This window comes from Apium graveolens, chromosome 10 (assembly GCF_009905375.1).
Source record: "Apium graveolens cultivar Ventura chromosome 10, ASM990537v1, whole genome shotgun sequence".
NCBI classification, from domain to species: Eukaryota; Viridiplantae; Streptophyta; class Magnoliopsida; order Apiales; family Apiaceae; genus Apium; species Apium graveolens.
The window spans coordinates 152389352-152406527 of record NC_133656.1 but is presented as its reverse complement, the minus strand read 5'-3'; the positions used below and the strand labels follow the sequence as shown (position 1 = coordinate 152406527).

Below are 17176 nucleotides of genomic sequence, written 5' to 3'. Positions count from 1 at the left end.
CCCCGGAGTTTGGGGGCAGCAAATCAAATAACCCCCAAAATTTTACAAAGGCGCCGCGGCACAAGGGCAATTACTCTACTCCCCCATCCGGGTAAACCCGCATAAGGGAGTGGGGGGCAAATGATAGCCCATAATAAGTCAGACCCAATTGAAGAGGCCCAGGGCCCAAACATAAGACCCCGGGACACGTGGCGGCATCACCACCGTCCAGGTTCCCGGGATCCAGAACGTTCCTACGGTCCAGATCTGATAGTACTCTGACGGATTCAGCGTTGACCTTGGGGAGCCCAGGACACGTGGCAACATCACCACCTTCCAGGCACCCGGAATCTAGGACGTTCTTACGGTCCAGATCTGATAGTACTCTGACGCATCCCAGGCGTCCAGATGCCCTACAGTCCAAAAGGCCAACCTACGGTCCAGATGAAAAGGGACAAACCCCTAAACCCTAGTAGGAGGCCTATAAAAGGTAGAACAGAAGGAAGGTTAGGAGATACAAGCATATATACTCTCTCTCTCTCTCACATATACTTACGTGCACACACGTACTCCTCACAAACATATCTGCATAATTCCAACTTTGCCCTTCTTCTCCTCAAAACCCTTTCTCATCCTCACGCCGGAGGTGCCGCGGGGACGCTACCCCCCTCCGGTTCTGTTTTGTAGGTTCCCACCCTACAGCTACACCGCACACGGCCATCGTCACAGCCTAAAAGGAGTTCGAGTTCGGGCCTTACAAGGAGAAGGTCCCGGGTGATCTGGGATTATCAATCATTATTAGTTTTTAAGTGAATTAAAATTAAAAGCGAATTATAATTGAAAAAGAGTTGTACTTTGCAAAAACTTTATATCAAATTATAGTCATTACGTCTCTAATTTATACGAGCCCCATATAAAAAATTATGTCAGATCGGGATATACTCCTTTTTCTCTCTCATACAAACTTCCGTATAAACTAATACCTAAATATATTAATTTATATACGAATTATATTATTATTTTTGTTTTCATCAATTATAACATTGTTTTCCCAAAAGTATTATGAATAATTCTATTAAACAAAATATTATAATTACAAATAACTAACATTTTTTCTACTAAAAAACGTTATTTTTCTATTTTATATAACAAAAGTTGCCCTTTTCTTGAATAATTTTATTGAACAAAATATTATAATTACAAATAACTAACATATTTTCTACTAAAAGAAGTTATTTTTTTCTATTTAAAATAACAAAAGTTGCCCTTTTCCCAAAAATAACATGTACAAATTTATTTAATAAAATGATATAATAATAATATCAATAATAATAATAATAACAATAATAATATCTATATAGACTTTTATATTATATTATAATAGATAAAATATTAAAAAAAATTAATATCTAGTACATGCTGAAATTACTTAATTACCCTTATTTAATTATTCATATTATATTTACTTAATTACTCTTATTTAAATATTTTAAAAACACGTTTATTTTAAACCCATTATAATCTTAACTATGAAAGACTAATTGCATATAATTCAAGTGCATGTTACCCTAAATTCTAACAATAAAAGTCTCTTTATGTACGATACAATTCAATCAATTTACAAATTATGATTCTAACCCTATACTTATTTATGGATACCGGTCGATTTGAAAATAGGAAAATGTTTTATTCCAAACATTCTTGGCTCAGAAAAGGAGCATCAGGGTCTGGTGCTCATTTGCATCATAAACTACTATTTTGCTTTGTCCTACTGCACATATTATAAGGTATATATTTATATTATTATTTAATATACAATATTAAAATTTTTGTTGTTAATCACATGTATTATTGATTATAATCTAATTTTAAAATCATATTTAACATCAAAAACTCTCATTAATATATTTATATTCACAATATAATCATGTATACTAATAAAATTACAATCTATACACACTATTCATTCACTTGAACGAAATTATCCTAATTATTTGGACTAAAATAAAAAATTAAAAAACTAAATATTTGAGACTCAATAATAGATTAATATTTACAAAATAATTAAATAAGTACACATAGAATTAAATATGTATAATAGCCTCGGGTCAAAATAATACAAATATATAATATCCTCATGGGTCAAAAAAATATATAAAACAGTCTAAAACAAAAATCAAATTTAAAGTCAATTTTTAAGTGGATATAATGGTCCGGGATAAAAGAAAATAGTATACATCATTCAATGAGACTTTTTAGAGACTTTTCTCACTCCCATTTCGGGCTAGTACAAAATTATACTCCCTCCGTCCCTCCCAAATGTTTACATTTGGGTGGGGCGCGGAGTTTAAGAAAAATGATAAAATAGTGGAAAAAGTTGAAAAAATGAGTAAAGTAGTGGGACCGATTAATATTATATGTATAAAGTGGGTATAGTGGAGGAAAGTAGTGGATGTAGTTAATTTAAAAATTATAAAAACTTTACTATTTTTGGAAAATTTTGAAATGTAAACAATTGGAAGGGACATCCAAAAAAGGAAAGTGTAAACAAATGGGAGGGACAGAGGGAGTACTATTGATCCATGCTAAAATAACAAATAAAAAAATTAAATATAGCTAAATGGATTTGCGGCATCGGTCTAAAAGAAAATAAAAAGATACTACTCACGCGGTTGAAAAAAATATATTATTGAACTAGGATGGAATAAAATTAAAATTAATAGATAATTCGTCGATCGATACAATGACATCGAGTTAAAAAAATGTATTACTCATCCAGGTTAAAATAAAATAATATTCTACGAGGGCTAAAATAAAATTCAAAATAAAGTAACAACAATTATTTGGATTTGGTTGATATAACGAGCCTATATAATTCTAGGGTTTCTTCTATATCTATAATATCCATACGATTTTATTAAAACAGAACTAGAGATAATTTGTCACTTTATATAATTGTGTCAGAATAAAACAAAACAATATTTACGATTCATTAAAGCTGAAAAAATATTTTTACAATTAATTCAAGATGAAAATATTTAGATCAACTAAAATAAAATAATATATACTTTTATCTGTGCTAAAACAAAAGTATATTATAAGTTATAGGTTAAACAAATTATATTAAAACTGAATATAATTAGTTGGATTTAGTTAGTATATTGGAACAATTAAAGAGACCGAAATCAAACTAAGGATAATTCATATTATTTATCTAGGCTAAAATTCATATTTTAATTAAAACATAATTATTATTTGTATAAACATCTGTAAATATTGATAAAACCATATATTTCAGTCAATAATATATTTTTTTGTAATAAAATCTTATTTAAAAGAAACACTATAAAGATTGTATATGTCCCCATTCCCAATATCCGTTTTAAAACTATTACTAAACCCGTAGTTTTCAAGAAAATATAGCATGTCAAGATTAGCACTAACATACTAATATGTCTCAGAATAAACCACTAAATAGGAACCACTTCTTTAAACTCAGTTTTAGTTTCTTAGTTTAAATTATAATCGTCGAATTTTTTAATTAAATTTTTGATTACAGATAATAGTAATAGTTATACATTTTATAATTAATTTAAGATAAAAAAATAATTTACATCAACTAAAACAAAATAATGTATACTTTTATTTGGTCCGAAAAAAGTAATATCATATATGAGGGGTTAAACAAATTATATTAATACGGAAAATAATTAGTTGGATTTAGTATGTATAATGGGTCTTCGTCCGTGCTAAAAAGATACTAAAATCAAATTAAAGTTAATTCACATTATTTATCTAGGCTAAAATTATATTAAAATTAAAACATAATTATTATTTGTATAAACATCTGTAAATATCGATAAAACTATATATTTCATTCAATAATATATTTTTTTTGAAAAAAAAATCTTATTTAAAAAAAACAATATATATGTAGATTGTATATTTCTAATTCAAACACACAATCTATTTATTTGGTCATGGTATATATTTTCCAACCTTTTTAATTAGTTAGTTTATGTAATTATTTATTTTAAACTTAATTAATATGAAAATCTCTTATAATATAATGAAAGATATATTCGGATGCATTTATTTTCAAACATATTTACTCTTTTAAAAGATATATTTAGTAAAATATTAAAATAAAAGTAATAAATAATTTTTATTTAAAACAACCATGCATCGCACGGATTTTAGGTTAGTATCATATACAAGACGAAAAATTAAAAATTTCGATACGGTATCTATTTTTTGGTACACACTTAATTTACCGAATTACCCTTACTTATAAGCTTCTTATTAATTAATAGTAATATATTAAAGTTATAGGTAGCCTAGGATTATATTTAGTAACCTTCTTCTACATCATCGATAAAAAAAATCTTCTTCTACATCAGATTTACATTAATTCGAACGCTCTGTTAAACTTAAACTTAGAACAAAGGTACTCACTCCGTCTCTTTCAATTGTTTACATTTTTTAGAGAGTGTCCGACACGCATTTAACCTCCGTCCCTTTCAATTGTTTACATTTTTTAGAGAGTGTCCGACACGCATTTTAAGGTGCATATAAAATATAATTCTGTAATTTTTTTTTACAATTTTGTTTTTCTGAAAAAAAATTAAAACATTCAATTTTTATTCAGAAAAAGAAAATTATAAAAATAAGTTACATAACTATAATTTTTATGCACCTTAAAATGCGTGCCGGACACTTCCTCAGAAATGTAAACAATTGGAAGGGACTGACGGAGTAATATATTAAAGTCTACACTTAAAAAATATCTTACACGTTAACTACGAAAAATCATTAGATATTTATTTTTAATTTTAACTAAGGTCATAAGCAGGAGCACTATAAGAATTCTAAACGGGCAGAAATTGATGCATGCAAACACACATATCTGTACCATTATATTAAAGACGGAACAATAAAAATTTGGTGAACAATTGGATAAAAAATTTACCTTTTTTATTAGGTAGTCCATCTGTCACCGTAATTATAATAATATTTAGAATAAAAAACTCTCATAAATAGATAAACATTCATAACAAAATTATAATATGTCTAATAGTTTTTGTTAGAATAAAATAATATATAAAATTCACCTGGCTAGGCTAAACAAAATTATACTATTGATCCAATTTTGAATAAAAAATTAAAAAAACTACATTTAGTTAGTTGAATTTGAGAAATCGGGCTAAAATAAAATAATAAATATTATTGATCCCACTAAAAATATTATATTATTGGACCAACCTATAACAAAATAAAAATTTGAAAGAAAATTATTGGAATCGATATTATGTCATCAAATTAAAACAGAATTGTACATATTATCCATTTGTTTTAAAATAAAATAATAATCACATCAGGTTAAAATAAAATTAAACAAAATAAGAAGTATAATTATATGTATTTGGTTGATATAATGGGTCTCAAGTTAACATAATTTTTTTTTCTATTGACAAGTAAAATTTTATCATTAATTCAGGTTTAAACATATTAAACTAACATAAATCTCAATATAGTTAATTTAATTTGGCCGGTTAACCGACTAATGGCAGTTCATATATACTATTGATCTCAGCTAAAATTTACCTTTTAATTGAATATAATAATATTTCGTTAACACACCTTTAGCTATCAATAAAAATATAAATTTCAATCATTACATTATTTTTTAAAACTGTAATATCACAAACTTATACACCTATGTGTATATTAATAAGTATTATCAAATCATATTATTAAAATTTAAAATAAATAAGTTTCATAACTTAATTTTTTTACTTCAAATTATATTCAAAACAATTATGTAATACTAAAAATAATCCTTGCATCGCACGTGTTTTAAATACGAAACATTAAAAGTCTAGTAGTTGGTCATTTGTCACTCAATCTAGAGTCGTCAGATTAAATTAATGATAACTGTTAGATATAATATTAAATACTATTATTCAAGTAATATAAGATCGAATCCTACGAGTAATATATTATTCAAATTAAAATTTATAATATATAATGATAAAACAACCGTGAATCGCACAGTTTATATGCTAATATATATATATATATATATATATATATATATATATGGTCATACTCAAATACAAACCAATTTATAATACAAACTAAAAACTGCCAGGTCCATCAGCCCACTTCCGTCCCCTGACTGCTAAATAATATTAGAATCATTAAATCATTAAACGTGAAATTAAATAATAATTCAAGACACGTGTCTTTAAAATATCTATTAGTTGTAAAGTAAAATGTCTCAAAATTAACACACTACTAATATTGATTTAGAAATTATCAAATTAAATAATTAAAATAAAAAATTTAAATGAGAAATCACTATTTAAGATTATTCGGATCAACATATAATCACATTAAATAGTGAAATTACGAAATTAATTGGTAAAAAAAATTTATTTATAATATTTATATGGTTAACTTCTAAATAGTTTGATTTTTTTTTAGTATATGAGATATGACATATTGAATTTTATTGACATGTACTATAACTTACTGCATAATAGCATATCTGGGGTAAAAAAAATTAAATGAGAGAAGATTCAAAAGTCTCTTAATTTAATCCACTTATAACCTACATTATGCATCCAATAGTTGATCATTTTAATTTGCACCATCTGCCATGTTCCTGCCTCGTAGCCCGAAAATGTTATGTGATAAATTTATTAACAGAAGATTTATAACAAACATATTATGAACAAAAGTTCATGAACTAGCACACTACCACCTAAGCAATTTTTTTAACAATAAGCGTTAGAATTCCAATTGTAATTTATTAATAAAATCATAAATCTATTACAAGAATCACTGAGATATTTGATGAAAATCACTAACTTGTAATATTAAAATTACTAAAAACCAACACTGATACATATGTGAATATACAACAATTTACCACACCTCCTACTTCACCAATCTCGAATTTGATCTGTTCCGACCACCATCGTCGTCATCACCTAAAACAACAAGTATCATCTTTAATAGAAATCATCACTTCCGATCATTAATTCTATTTTATAATATTTGCAAAATCAAAATCAAAGCAATCCATTCGTCAATACTTTTAATTTACCCAATCACCACGATGAACGACGAAGTTCAAGTTAATTAACGCCGACAGCCCGCCATAAATCATAATTATAAGATGTAGGGTGATAGATACAAAAATAAGTGTATGTATATGCGATTATATGTAAGTGGGTGAATGAGGATGAAGGAGGGAGAGGGCTGGATGAGGATGTAGGAGAAGGGGGGGGGGGGAGTCAATCGACAATGATGAAATTTCCGATGCGAGATGAATCCAAATCTGGGTCGGGGAGAAGATGTAGTATTAAAAAATAGTAATAAAAATAAATATATGTGTATATATGAATGGCTAGGATTCAGTAAGATTTAAAAAGTGAATTCATTGGATGAGTTTTTAGTTTTTATTTTAAAATTGGTTTGTATTTGATCATATGCCTATATATAGGCCTTTACTCCGTGGAGAACCATATTAAATGGAGTCCAGTGGAGAATCATCTAATTTAATCACAGCCATAGGATTAGTATGCATCCAACGGTTCAGAAATTTCAGAAGTTAATTATTAAATAAAACAGATAAAACTGTCATACGGCCGTTATGCACGCAAATATATACACTTTCTTGTCTTTATCCTTCGTTCTCTCCGGCGATTCTCTCTAATCTCTCCGGAGACTTTTCTCTCATCTCTCCGTCATTATCTCCCATTCATATCTCTCTCGGTCATCTCTCTCTCTTTCTTACTGTATATCTTTCAATTTACATTCTCCTCATTGATTTCTCTCTTGTTTGTTGATTTAAAGCTTAAATCTTCATTAAAATACTTGCACTGAGCTTTTTTCACTCTTCATCTCTCTCAGTCGTCACTGTATCTGTCAATATCTGTTACTCTATCACAAAGAATGGCGTCTTCATCGAATCGAGATCAAATTTTTGTAACTACAGCTCAAAATCTTTGTTCTTCAGGTCTTTTCCTTCTTCTTTTCTTCTTTAAAGCTTCGTTTTTATTGATTTAAAGATCGTTATTTTAATTAAGCCTCTAATTTATGCATTCAACTTAATATTTTTAGTATTACTTTTTTTATTGTTCGTCTTTGCTTGATTTTAACATAGGCTTCATGTTTTTATGATTTGAACTGAAATTGTTTGTTTTTATAATTATGAATTTTTTGCTTTTAGACTAGAATCAAAATATTTGTTGTAATGAGAAAAGTTTGTTCCTCTATTCTTTTGTAGAATACAAAATAAATTTTAATTTTGTGCAATTTAGAGTTGTGTAGTAGTATTATTGACTATTCAATAGGTTCAAAATATATGTAATTAACTCAACATAGGCTTCATGTTTGTGTGTGTTGGATTCATGTCATTTTATTTTATAATTAGGCTTTTTGTGCTTCTACAGTAGAATCAAAGTATTTACTGTAATAATAAAATTTGGTTCCTCTGTTCTTTTTTAGAATACAAAATAGATTTCAATTTTTTGCCTCTAAGACAATCTATAGTTGTGAAGTACCACTAGAGATGCACAAAAGGCCCACCGGCCGGGCTTTGACCGGGCCTTAAAAAGCTCGGGTTTTGACCGGGCCGGGTTTTTCGGGCTTTGACTTTGACCGGGCCGGGCTTTCCGAAAATGTCAGAGCCCGTTTGGGCCCTTGAGGCGGGCCTAACCGGACTTTTTTTCGGGCCGGATCGGATCGTACCAGGCTTTTTTTTAATTTAAATCGGATCGAGTATTATTAGAGATTCCGAAGAATACATATGTTAGCAACTGGATCATCATAAAAATGTATTCGTTTACATGAAATATTTTATGAAAACATTACTTCGTTTAAAACATTTAAGTTCGGCAAAAAATATACATGTTTATAGAATATTATGTTTTATCATTGTTATGATAACAATGATATCCAATATATATATAGTGTACTTATCATATAATCTTTCATTATTTATGCAACGAAGTATATAAATAATATTATTAATCATAAATATGTAAATATATATGTGTTTAAAGTATTATTTATATTTATAGTAAATGTGAATTTATAAATATATAAGAAAATATATTAGAATAATCAGATTATAACCGGGTTTTTTCAGGCTTTTAATCGGGCCGGGCCGGGCCGAAGCACGAGCTTTTAATCGGGCCGGGCCGGGCTTTGCCTAAAAATATAGGGCCCGTCGAGGCCCAAAGCCCGAGCCGGGACCGGGCCGGGCTTTGACCGGATCGGGCCGGGCCAGATTTTCGGGCCCGGGCTTTTTGTGCATATCTAAGTACTACTAATTCTTCTATAGGATAAAAATGAATGTTATAAACAAAAAAAAAGATTTTTTTAAATAATTATGTTTTTGTATTCTATTTTTTGATACAAACTTTTGAAGTTAAAAATATATTGATTATGTATTAGTGTTTACTTGAATGTTTTACTTATTTACATTTTAAGTTGATGTGATCTACACACCTTTTCATATGGAATTACTGAATGTGTATTTAAATAATATTCTGTGTATGTTTGTGTTAGTTTTTTTGTGATCGTTTTTAAGTGTTTTTGTTTATATATGTGCCTTCATATGATCTTATTATACATTTTTATTGGAAACTGTAATAAATAATATGCTTTTGTACTTTGATCAAACACCTTAGCTTATATTAATTAATTTTTCTAGCACATATTTGTTGACATATATTCTGTATATTTTCTTTTATCATTCAGGAAATGTTTCATACATGGAAAATAATGGTTTGTTTGAAAATGTTTGTGATTCTAGATCCTATGATATGGTTGAAGAATTGATAGAAGGTTTTGATGACTCTTTTAGTAGAACCACTAATGTTTGGAATCCTAAAGTCCTAGATCATAGTTTCAAACCATATGCCGGTCAGCGGTTTAAGGATATTGAGTCATGTTTTTCATTTTATACTGAATATGGAGTACAAGGTGGTTTTAATGTTCGCAAATCGACTCAGAAAGTGAAGAATAAGATTGTTGTGACAAAGTATCTTGTTTGCCAAAAGGCAGGACATTATGATACTTCTGGTCCAAAGGATTCTAGAGGTACATCTGAATCATCGCATACATCTGGTAATATTGGTGAAGAAGTTAAAAGGAGGAACACTGTTACCAAAAAATGTCATTGCAATGCAAATATTATTCTTAAGTATGTGTATGATGGTATCTACGTAATTTCTTGTTTTATAGAGGGTCATAACCATCCGTTAGCTTCTGAATCGGGAAAGGAGTTTCTTCGTGCAAATCGAACTATGACTTCATTTCAACGTCAATTTATCTTAGATACTGAAAAATCTAACATTGGCGCTTATAGAGCTCATGGCATCTACTAAGTTTGTTTGGTTTATATTCTAATGTTGGGCCTACTGATAAGGATTTTCAAAATTGGATGAGAGATATTAAATTGTACATAGGAAAACATGACGCTGATATGCTCTTACAAAAATTTGAAAATGAAAAGGAGACATCTGATGGAGGGTTTTTCTATGAGTATCAAACATATTCAGATGGTCATTTGACTCGTCTATTTTGGGATGATGTTCGAGGTAGAAGAAATTATGAAGTATTCGGGGATGTTGTTTCTTTTGATACAACTTATCGTACTAATAACTTAATCAAAATTATTCTATCCTTTTATACGTGTTTATTGTATATCGTATTATATTTTAATTTTGATTCATCCCATGCTTGTTTTGTAGTTTGATTATATTTTAGAATATTTGTTGACTTATATTTTTGTCAAATATGCTTTTTTTATGTTTGCATGATTAAGTGTTAATATATTATATTAAGTGATTCTGCCATTTCTTTTTGTATCAGTTTTTCAATATAGCTTTCAATTTTATTCTTGATTTTTTGTAAAATTTTGTACTTCAGGTATGGTATGGTTTTTGTGCCTTTCATTGGTGTTGATAATCATTGGAAGAGTGTTAAATTTGCTTCTGCTTTGCTTAACCATGAGAACGACACAAATTTTACTTGGGCATGTGAGATGGTTTTAAAAGGTTTTGGTCGTCCTCCAAAGTGTATAATAACTGACCAATGCCTTGCTATGAAAATTGCAATATCTAAGGTGTTTCCAGATTGTATCCATCGATATTGTATGTGGCATATAATGCAGAAGTTTCCGGCCAAGGTAATCATTTTATAATTCTAATCCATCGATATAGTGCCTTGTATGCAGCGTTTGATAATTTTTTTAATATAGGTTGGTCCTCTTTTTTGTGCTGAAACTGGTTTTATGGAAAAGCTAAACAAATTTGTATGGTCATCACATTTGATGGTAGCAGAATTTGAAAGTGGATGGGACGTAGTGTTGAAGGAATTTGGATTAAGTGAACATGTTTGGTTGAATGAAATATATGAGGAAGTCATGGATTCCTGCTTTTTTCCGTGATAAGCCAATGGGAGCATTACTTAGAACCACATCAAGGTCAGAAAACACCAATTTTTACTCCAATCACTTTGTGCAAAAATGAGACACACTTTTGGAATTTTATATGTGTTATGAGTGCCATTAAAAAACAAACTCATGAAAGTAAAAAGCTCACTAATGGAGACATATGTATTCCAAAACTTGTAACGGAGAAGAATATTGAAAAGCATGCAGCTCAGGTTTACACTCGTATGATGTTTTATAAGGTTCAGAAACAGATTAAGTTTAGTTGTTTCCACATTAGTTTGGGTAGCCAACCAATTGCTGTTGATGGTGTGAATAAATATGTTGTTCGAGATAGAAGCTTTGATGAAAAATATTATGAGGTTCAATTCAAATTTCTGGAGAATCATGTTGAGTGTTCTTGTAAGCTTTTTACGAGAGTTGGTTTTCTTTGTAGACATTGTTTCTATATTTTAGGACTCTGGGGAGTTGAAAGAATACCATATCAATTTTTGTCTAGTCGTTGGATGATAAATGCAGAGCTGAGATTTTCTAAATTGAAGTTTTGTAATAAATTAGAGAATGAAGATGGTTCTATAATAAGATATACGTCAAAGAAAATATGGACAGAGTTTCAAGGATGTTTGGGAGTGTTTCAAATGATAATTTGGGGTTGACTTTTATGTTGGAGGGGATGAGATCTTTGAAAATCAGCATTGATGAAAAATTTCAGAAGTGTGCTGTTACAAAGAATGATATTCTTCAAGAATCTTTTGGTGTTAGGCCTTCTGGTGTTAGCAAAGTTCTCCCCCCTCTTCAAACCAATACCAAAGGTAGCAGAAAAAGAATTGTAAGTGGTGCATAGTTGAGTCGTGATGGGAAGAAGAGGAAGTTAAGGATGTGCAAAACTTGTAATATCAAGTCATACCATGATTCACGTAAATGTCCGAATAAACTTAATGACCAGTTGAACAAAGAGTTGGAACATACTTGAGATTATTTCCTACATTTGTTTTCATCATGTTATTCAGGTATGTTTATCATGTTCCCTATTTTTTCTCTTTTGTTGTTTTTTGTGATATCATCTGTCGTTGTTTTTTTATGCTCCGTACGTAAAATTTCCTTTATTCTTATTACTACTAAGTAATGGACCTATAAAATCATTTGTCATTCGAACTTTCATATGATTTTCTCAGAAGATCACAAGTATCGGTAAAAGTTTCTTTTATAAGATTCATCAGTGTGCGCTTACACATTTTTTAACTTCTCAATGCAGATTGCAAACATAAAATTAACATTTATCATATTTATATGATTATATAACATAAATAACAGTTAGTAGAATTTGACATTATATGTGGTATCAAATGTAATTTTTCTTATATAATTTTGCTGACTATAAGTTTTTAATATTTTTTTTCATGTTTTTCTTTTGCAGCAAACATGAATAATCATCAAATTGAATGATATGTCGTTGGGGGTATAAAGAGCTAATGGAAATAGATAGTGACAATTTTTACTGATGTATTTTTTCATTTTTATTTTTTCGATTAAGATGATTAAGACAAGTTATTTGATAGAATATTTGCCTTGTGGATGCTTCAATCAAATTTGTATAAAGACCATTTTTGGGAGATTTATCGATTTACAAATTTAATGCAAAGGATTGCTTTTAATGATTTAATATTCTCTGTGTTTGTCTATAATCATATTATATTAAACACAGTAAACACACTTATAAGTAGTTTTTCTATTGCATAATTTTTTTTAGGTTTATTCCATGATAGAACCAGATTTGCATTTGATTATATTTGTACACCATTTTGTTAGCTCTATACTTAAATTGTTAATAGAGTTTACCAGTTTAGAGTATAATAAATTTTTTCTAAAGATTAAAAATTTATTCCATTGTAGAACTACATTTTATCCAAGTTCTCTTGCCTTTAATGTATTGAAATTGTTTTCCCTGTTCTACAGTTTAGGGTTCACCAATCCTATTTTGGGTTTTAGAAGTAAATTTAATTAACCGATCTAGGGTTTAAAACGTAAGTGTATAACCCTGTTTAATATTCGTTAACATTTTAGGGTTCACCAATCCTATTTTGGGTTTTAGAAGTAAAATGAATTAAATATATTGATTTAGGGTTTAAGATTTGGGGTTTAGGGCCCCCTAAACCCTAGATCTTAAACCCTAATTGATTCTAGGGTTTAGGACCGAAGGCCCTAACCAGCACACAGTTTTAAAACGAAAGTGTATAACCCTGTTTAATAATCATTAATATTTTAGGGTTCACCAATCCCATTTTGGGTTTTAGAAGTAAATTGAATTAACTGATTCTATGGTTTAAAACGTAAGTGTATAACCCTGTTTAATATTCGTTTATATTTTAGGGTCACCAATCCCATTTTGGGATTTTAGAAGTAAACTAAATTAAATTTATTGATTTAGGGTTTAAGATTTGGGGTTTAGGGCCTTTAGGCCCTAAACTCTAGATCTTAAACCCTAATTGATTCTACCATAAACCCTAGGAACCGGCAAACACTTCTGAAACGTAAGTGTATAACCCTGTTTAATATTCGTTAATATTTTAGGGTTCACCAATCCCATTTTGGGTTTTAGAAGTAAATTGAAATAACTGATTCTATGGTTTAAAATGTAAGTGTATAATCCTGTTTAATATTCGTTTACATTTTTGGGTTCAGCAATCCCATTTTGGGGTTTTAGAAGTAAACTAAATTAAATTTATTGTTTTAGGGTTTAGAATTCGGGGTACAGTGTTAAGATGCCAATGATGTACAATAGAGCATCTTTGATTGCTATTTTTTTTGTCATTTTAAAATATTTGTCTTTTAAGAAGATTCTTCTCGACATAGTCACATTTACGACTAAAATCCGTTTAATTCTAGTACTCATTCACTCGTTTTCATTTACGCGTTTAATTCTATAATTGAATCCGTTTAATTCATTTATAATGTTTCCGTTTAATTCTAGTACCCATTCGCTCGTATTCATTGACGCGGTTCATTATATTATAATGAATCATTTAATTCTATTATAATGTACCTGTATTCTAGTATTCATTTAATATATAATGTTTGTAGAATGAAACATATTTTAATTTTTTATAATTTGTTTATGATTTGATATTTTTCTGATTTTTATAGTATAATAATAATATTTAGGATTATGATCAAAATTTTAAGGGAACAAAAAGATACAGAGTTATTGTGCATAAAATGATTCTCAAATAAGTTCTAAAACATGTTTCCACATCTTCTACATAACACCACATTTTCCTTTTGCTTTTACAAAATTAAAATGCTTGCACATTAGCAGCAATCTTTTTAGCAATTGAAAACTAAAATGCCTGCACATAAGTATCAATTTTCTTAGGAATAGCATCATTGTTTGTTCATACAAGTCATCATTTTAAACCATTAGCTAAATGACATTATTTAATTTTAGAGACATTTGCTGGATCTCCCTAAGCATCTTGTTTCTCCAGCCATTTGTAGTAGAACAAATAATCTTCGCAGCATACATTTGACGTGCCTTCAAAAGTTGTCTTTCCAGCTGGTATGTCTAATTGAAATGTCAACGAAATAAATAATCTCTAATCAATAATAAAATTTCAGAAATTATGTAGTTAGCCTAAATTTCTATTCTAAAATTCAATAAACTAAATGCGTTTCCAGCTAACTTATCATTTAAATTATGCAAGACGTGACAAACAGGAGTACAATAATTTCTGTATATTAAACATTCATTTAGATTATATTATAAAGCATCAACTGCGAGCTAGTAGCTAGCTAGCATGATTCAGTATCAAAAAATCAAGTAGTGAATTTTAGATTTTGTATATGGAGAGAGAGAAGGGGGGGAGATAAATAAAGAAAAGAAAGTAGAAGCTGTCAGTTAATAGATTTTAGTAGAGATATGTAGAGAGATACTGTATGTAAGAGAGTGAGAGAGATCTGATAATTAATGTAACTAAATAAATAATCTAAGGGGTGGATGGATGGATGTTGAAGCTAATCAATCAAACCAAAGACAAAAAGGGTGTGTAATCTATATATCTTAATGACTACTCTTTATTTTACCCATGACCCAAATCCTATATATTTTGCTATATCCATGGACTATCCAATTAGGTTCAATTAACCCATCTTAATTACTATTTACCTATTTTTGAATTTCAAAATCCATCTATCTATGGAAAATAATTTAAAAAAAATCAAATCATGCATAATTTTCTCATAAGGATATTTTTTGAAATTCAAATTCAAAGTAAGATATTACCATGATTTTCTCATATCACTCATTATTTGTTAACCAATACTCCTTTATTTATAATATTTTTTGAATTTTGAATCACAAATTACTTATTTATAGAAACTATCACTAATTTATATCTTACTTGATTTGTGCATTCAGTTGAATTAGATTAGATTGATATATACACGTACACAAATTCAAACACACGTATAATCAATTAGTTTTCTTCACACAAATTTCAAATCTCAGAATCTCATTTATCTCTCTCTCTCTCTCTCTCTCTCTCTCTCTCTCTCTCTCTCTCTCTCTCTCTCTCTCTCTCTCTCTCTCTCTCTCTCTCTCTCTGTTGCAGGTTACATGCAAATTCTCATCGGGTTTCATTTGATTTTCATGTTTTACAGGATATTGAATGCGAGATAAAAAACAATCACAAGAATTCTCACTTTTAATCTTACAAAAGGTTCGTAGACCAACTGTTTGATTAAAATTCTTAGAGAATTATATCTATTTGTATTTGTTTTAAGTGTTTGTATGTGTTTTAGAGTAGATACGTATTTTGTGCAATAAGTTTTGTGAATTTAATTGTTTTAAATCGTGAATGGAGGTATGTGTTTTTATTATACAAATTGTATATTTTTTGTCTAAATTTTATGCTAATATATGTTTGTCCTCGTGTTTTTGTTCATATCCGTTGTTGGTACTTATAATTTTGAAATTATATCTTAATTTGCAGTTTGTTTTCTAATTATGCTATTACAATGGAGATACCATGTCAAGCATCACGATAAAGGAAAAAAGAAGCATGGTAAAGAAGGTGAAATTCGTATTCTCTCTTTACACGGTTAGTAAAGTTGATTTGTATTCGTAGTTTTCTAAAGAACAATGTTGCAAAGTTGCACTTCTCGGTAGCTGAGGCTACTTGAGACTCTTTTTTCCTATATAAGGAGTGCTATCTTAAATTAAGTTTTCTCTCTCCCATTTTTATGTACCCAATTTTCTTTGATTTTTTTGTTATTTCTTGATTTGTTCATTCTCTTTTCTTTTAATTTATTGTTGTTACTTTGGTATAACTTAGTTTTGTTGTATATGATTTTAAATATTTTGAACTAACAAGTTTTAAAATGGTGAATTTTTCAGATTTGTAGCCGAAAACGTGTATCTTGCAGAAGATGTGAATGTTCTCAGCAAAATCGAAGGTTAATAACTGCATCTATGTCTTTAAATTGATGCATATAAGAGACTTGTGTTAATGTTGTAGTTCCTATTGATTTTGAGGTAACTTTCTTTAGATGCATATGAGATATTTGTAAAATTGCTCTATAATTAATATAAATGTCATTGCGTGTTTGATAAAATGCATAGAACAAATTTGCTGATTGTTATAGTTTAAGGTTTTCTTTTTCTTCGTCTCCATAATCTCTCTTTTCTGTGATCTAATTATTGGCTAAATGTATTGATTTTAAATGTTTATA

At 28.9% G+C, this 17176-nt stretch overlaps 1 protein-coding gene across 1 annotated transcript; it reads left to right on the top strand.

Annotated features, from left to right (window-relative positions):
- The first annotated feature begins 9767 nt into the window (after positions 1-9767).
- Positions 9768-11446, top strand: LOC141691157 (protein FAR1-RELATED SEQUENCE 5-like). Its single transcript, XM_074495897.1, has 5 exons — positions 9768-10220; positions 10364-10612; positions 10749-10807; positions 10927-11185; positions 11258-11446. The coding sequence occupies exons 1-5, from the start codon at positions 9768-9770 to the stop codon at positions 11444-11446; spliced, it is 1209 nt and encodes a 402-aa protein (XP_074351998.1).
- Positions 11447-17176: the final 5730 nt, after the last annotated feature.

Bases quoted from the DNA above. Each gene is read 5' to 3' on its own strand.
- LOC141691157 (XM_074495897.1), top strand. From the start codon at position 9,768: ATGGAAAATAATGGTTTGTTTGAAAATGTTTGTGATTCTAGATCCTAT. The intron at 10,221-10,363 runs GTAATTTCTTGT...TGGCGCTTATAG, and splicing joins ATGTGTATGATGGTATCTAC to AGCTCATGGCATCTACTAAG. The intron at 10,613-10,748 runs GTATTCGGGGAT...CTTGTTTTGTAG, and splicing joins GAGGTAGAAGAAATTATGAA to TTTGATTATATTTTAGAATA.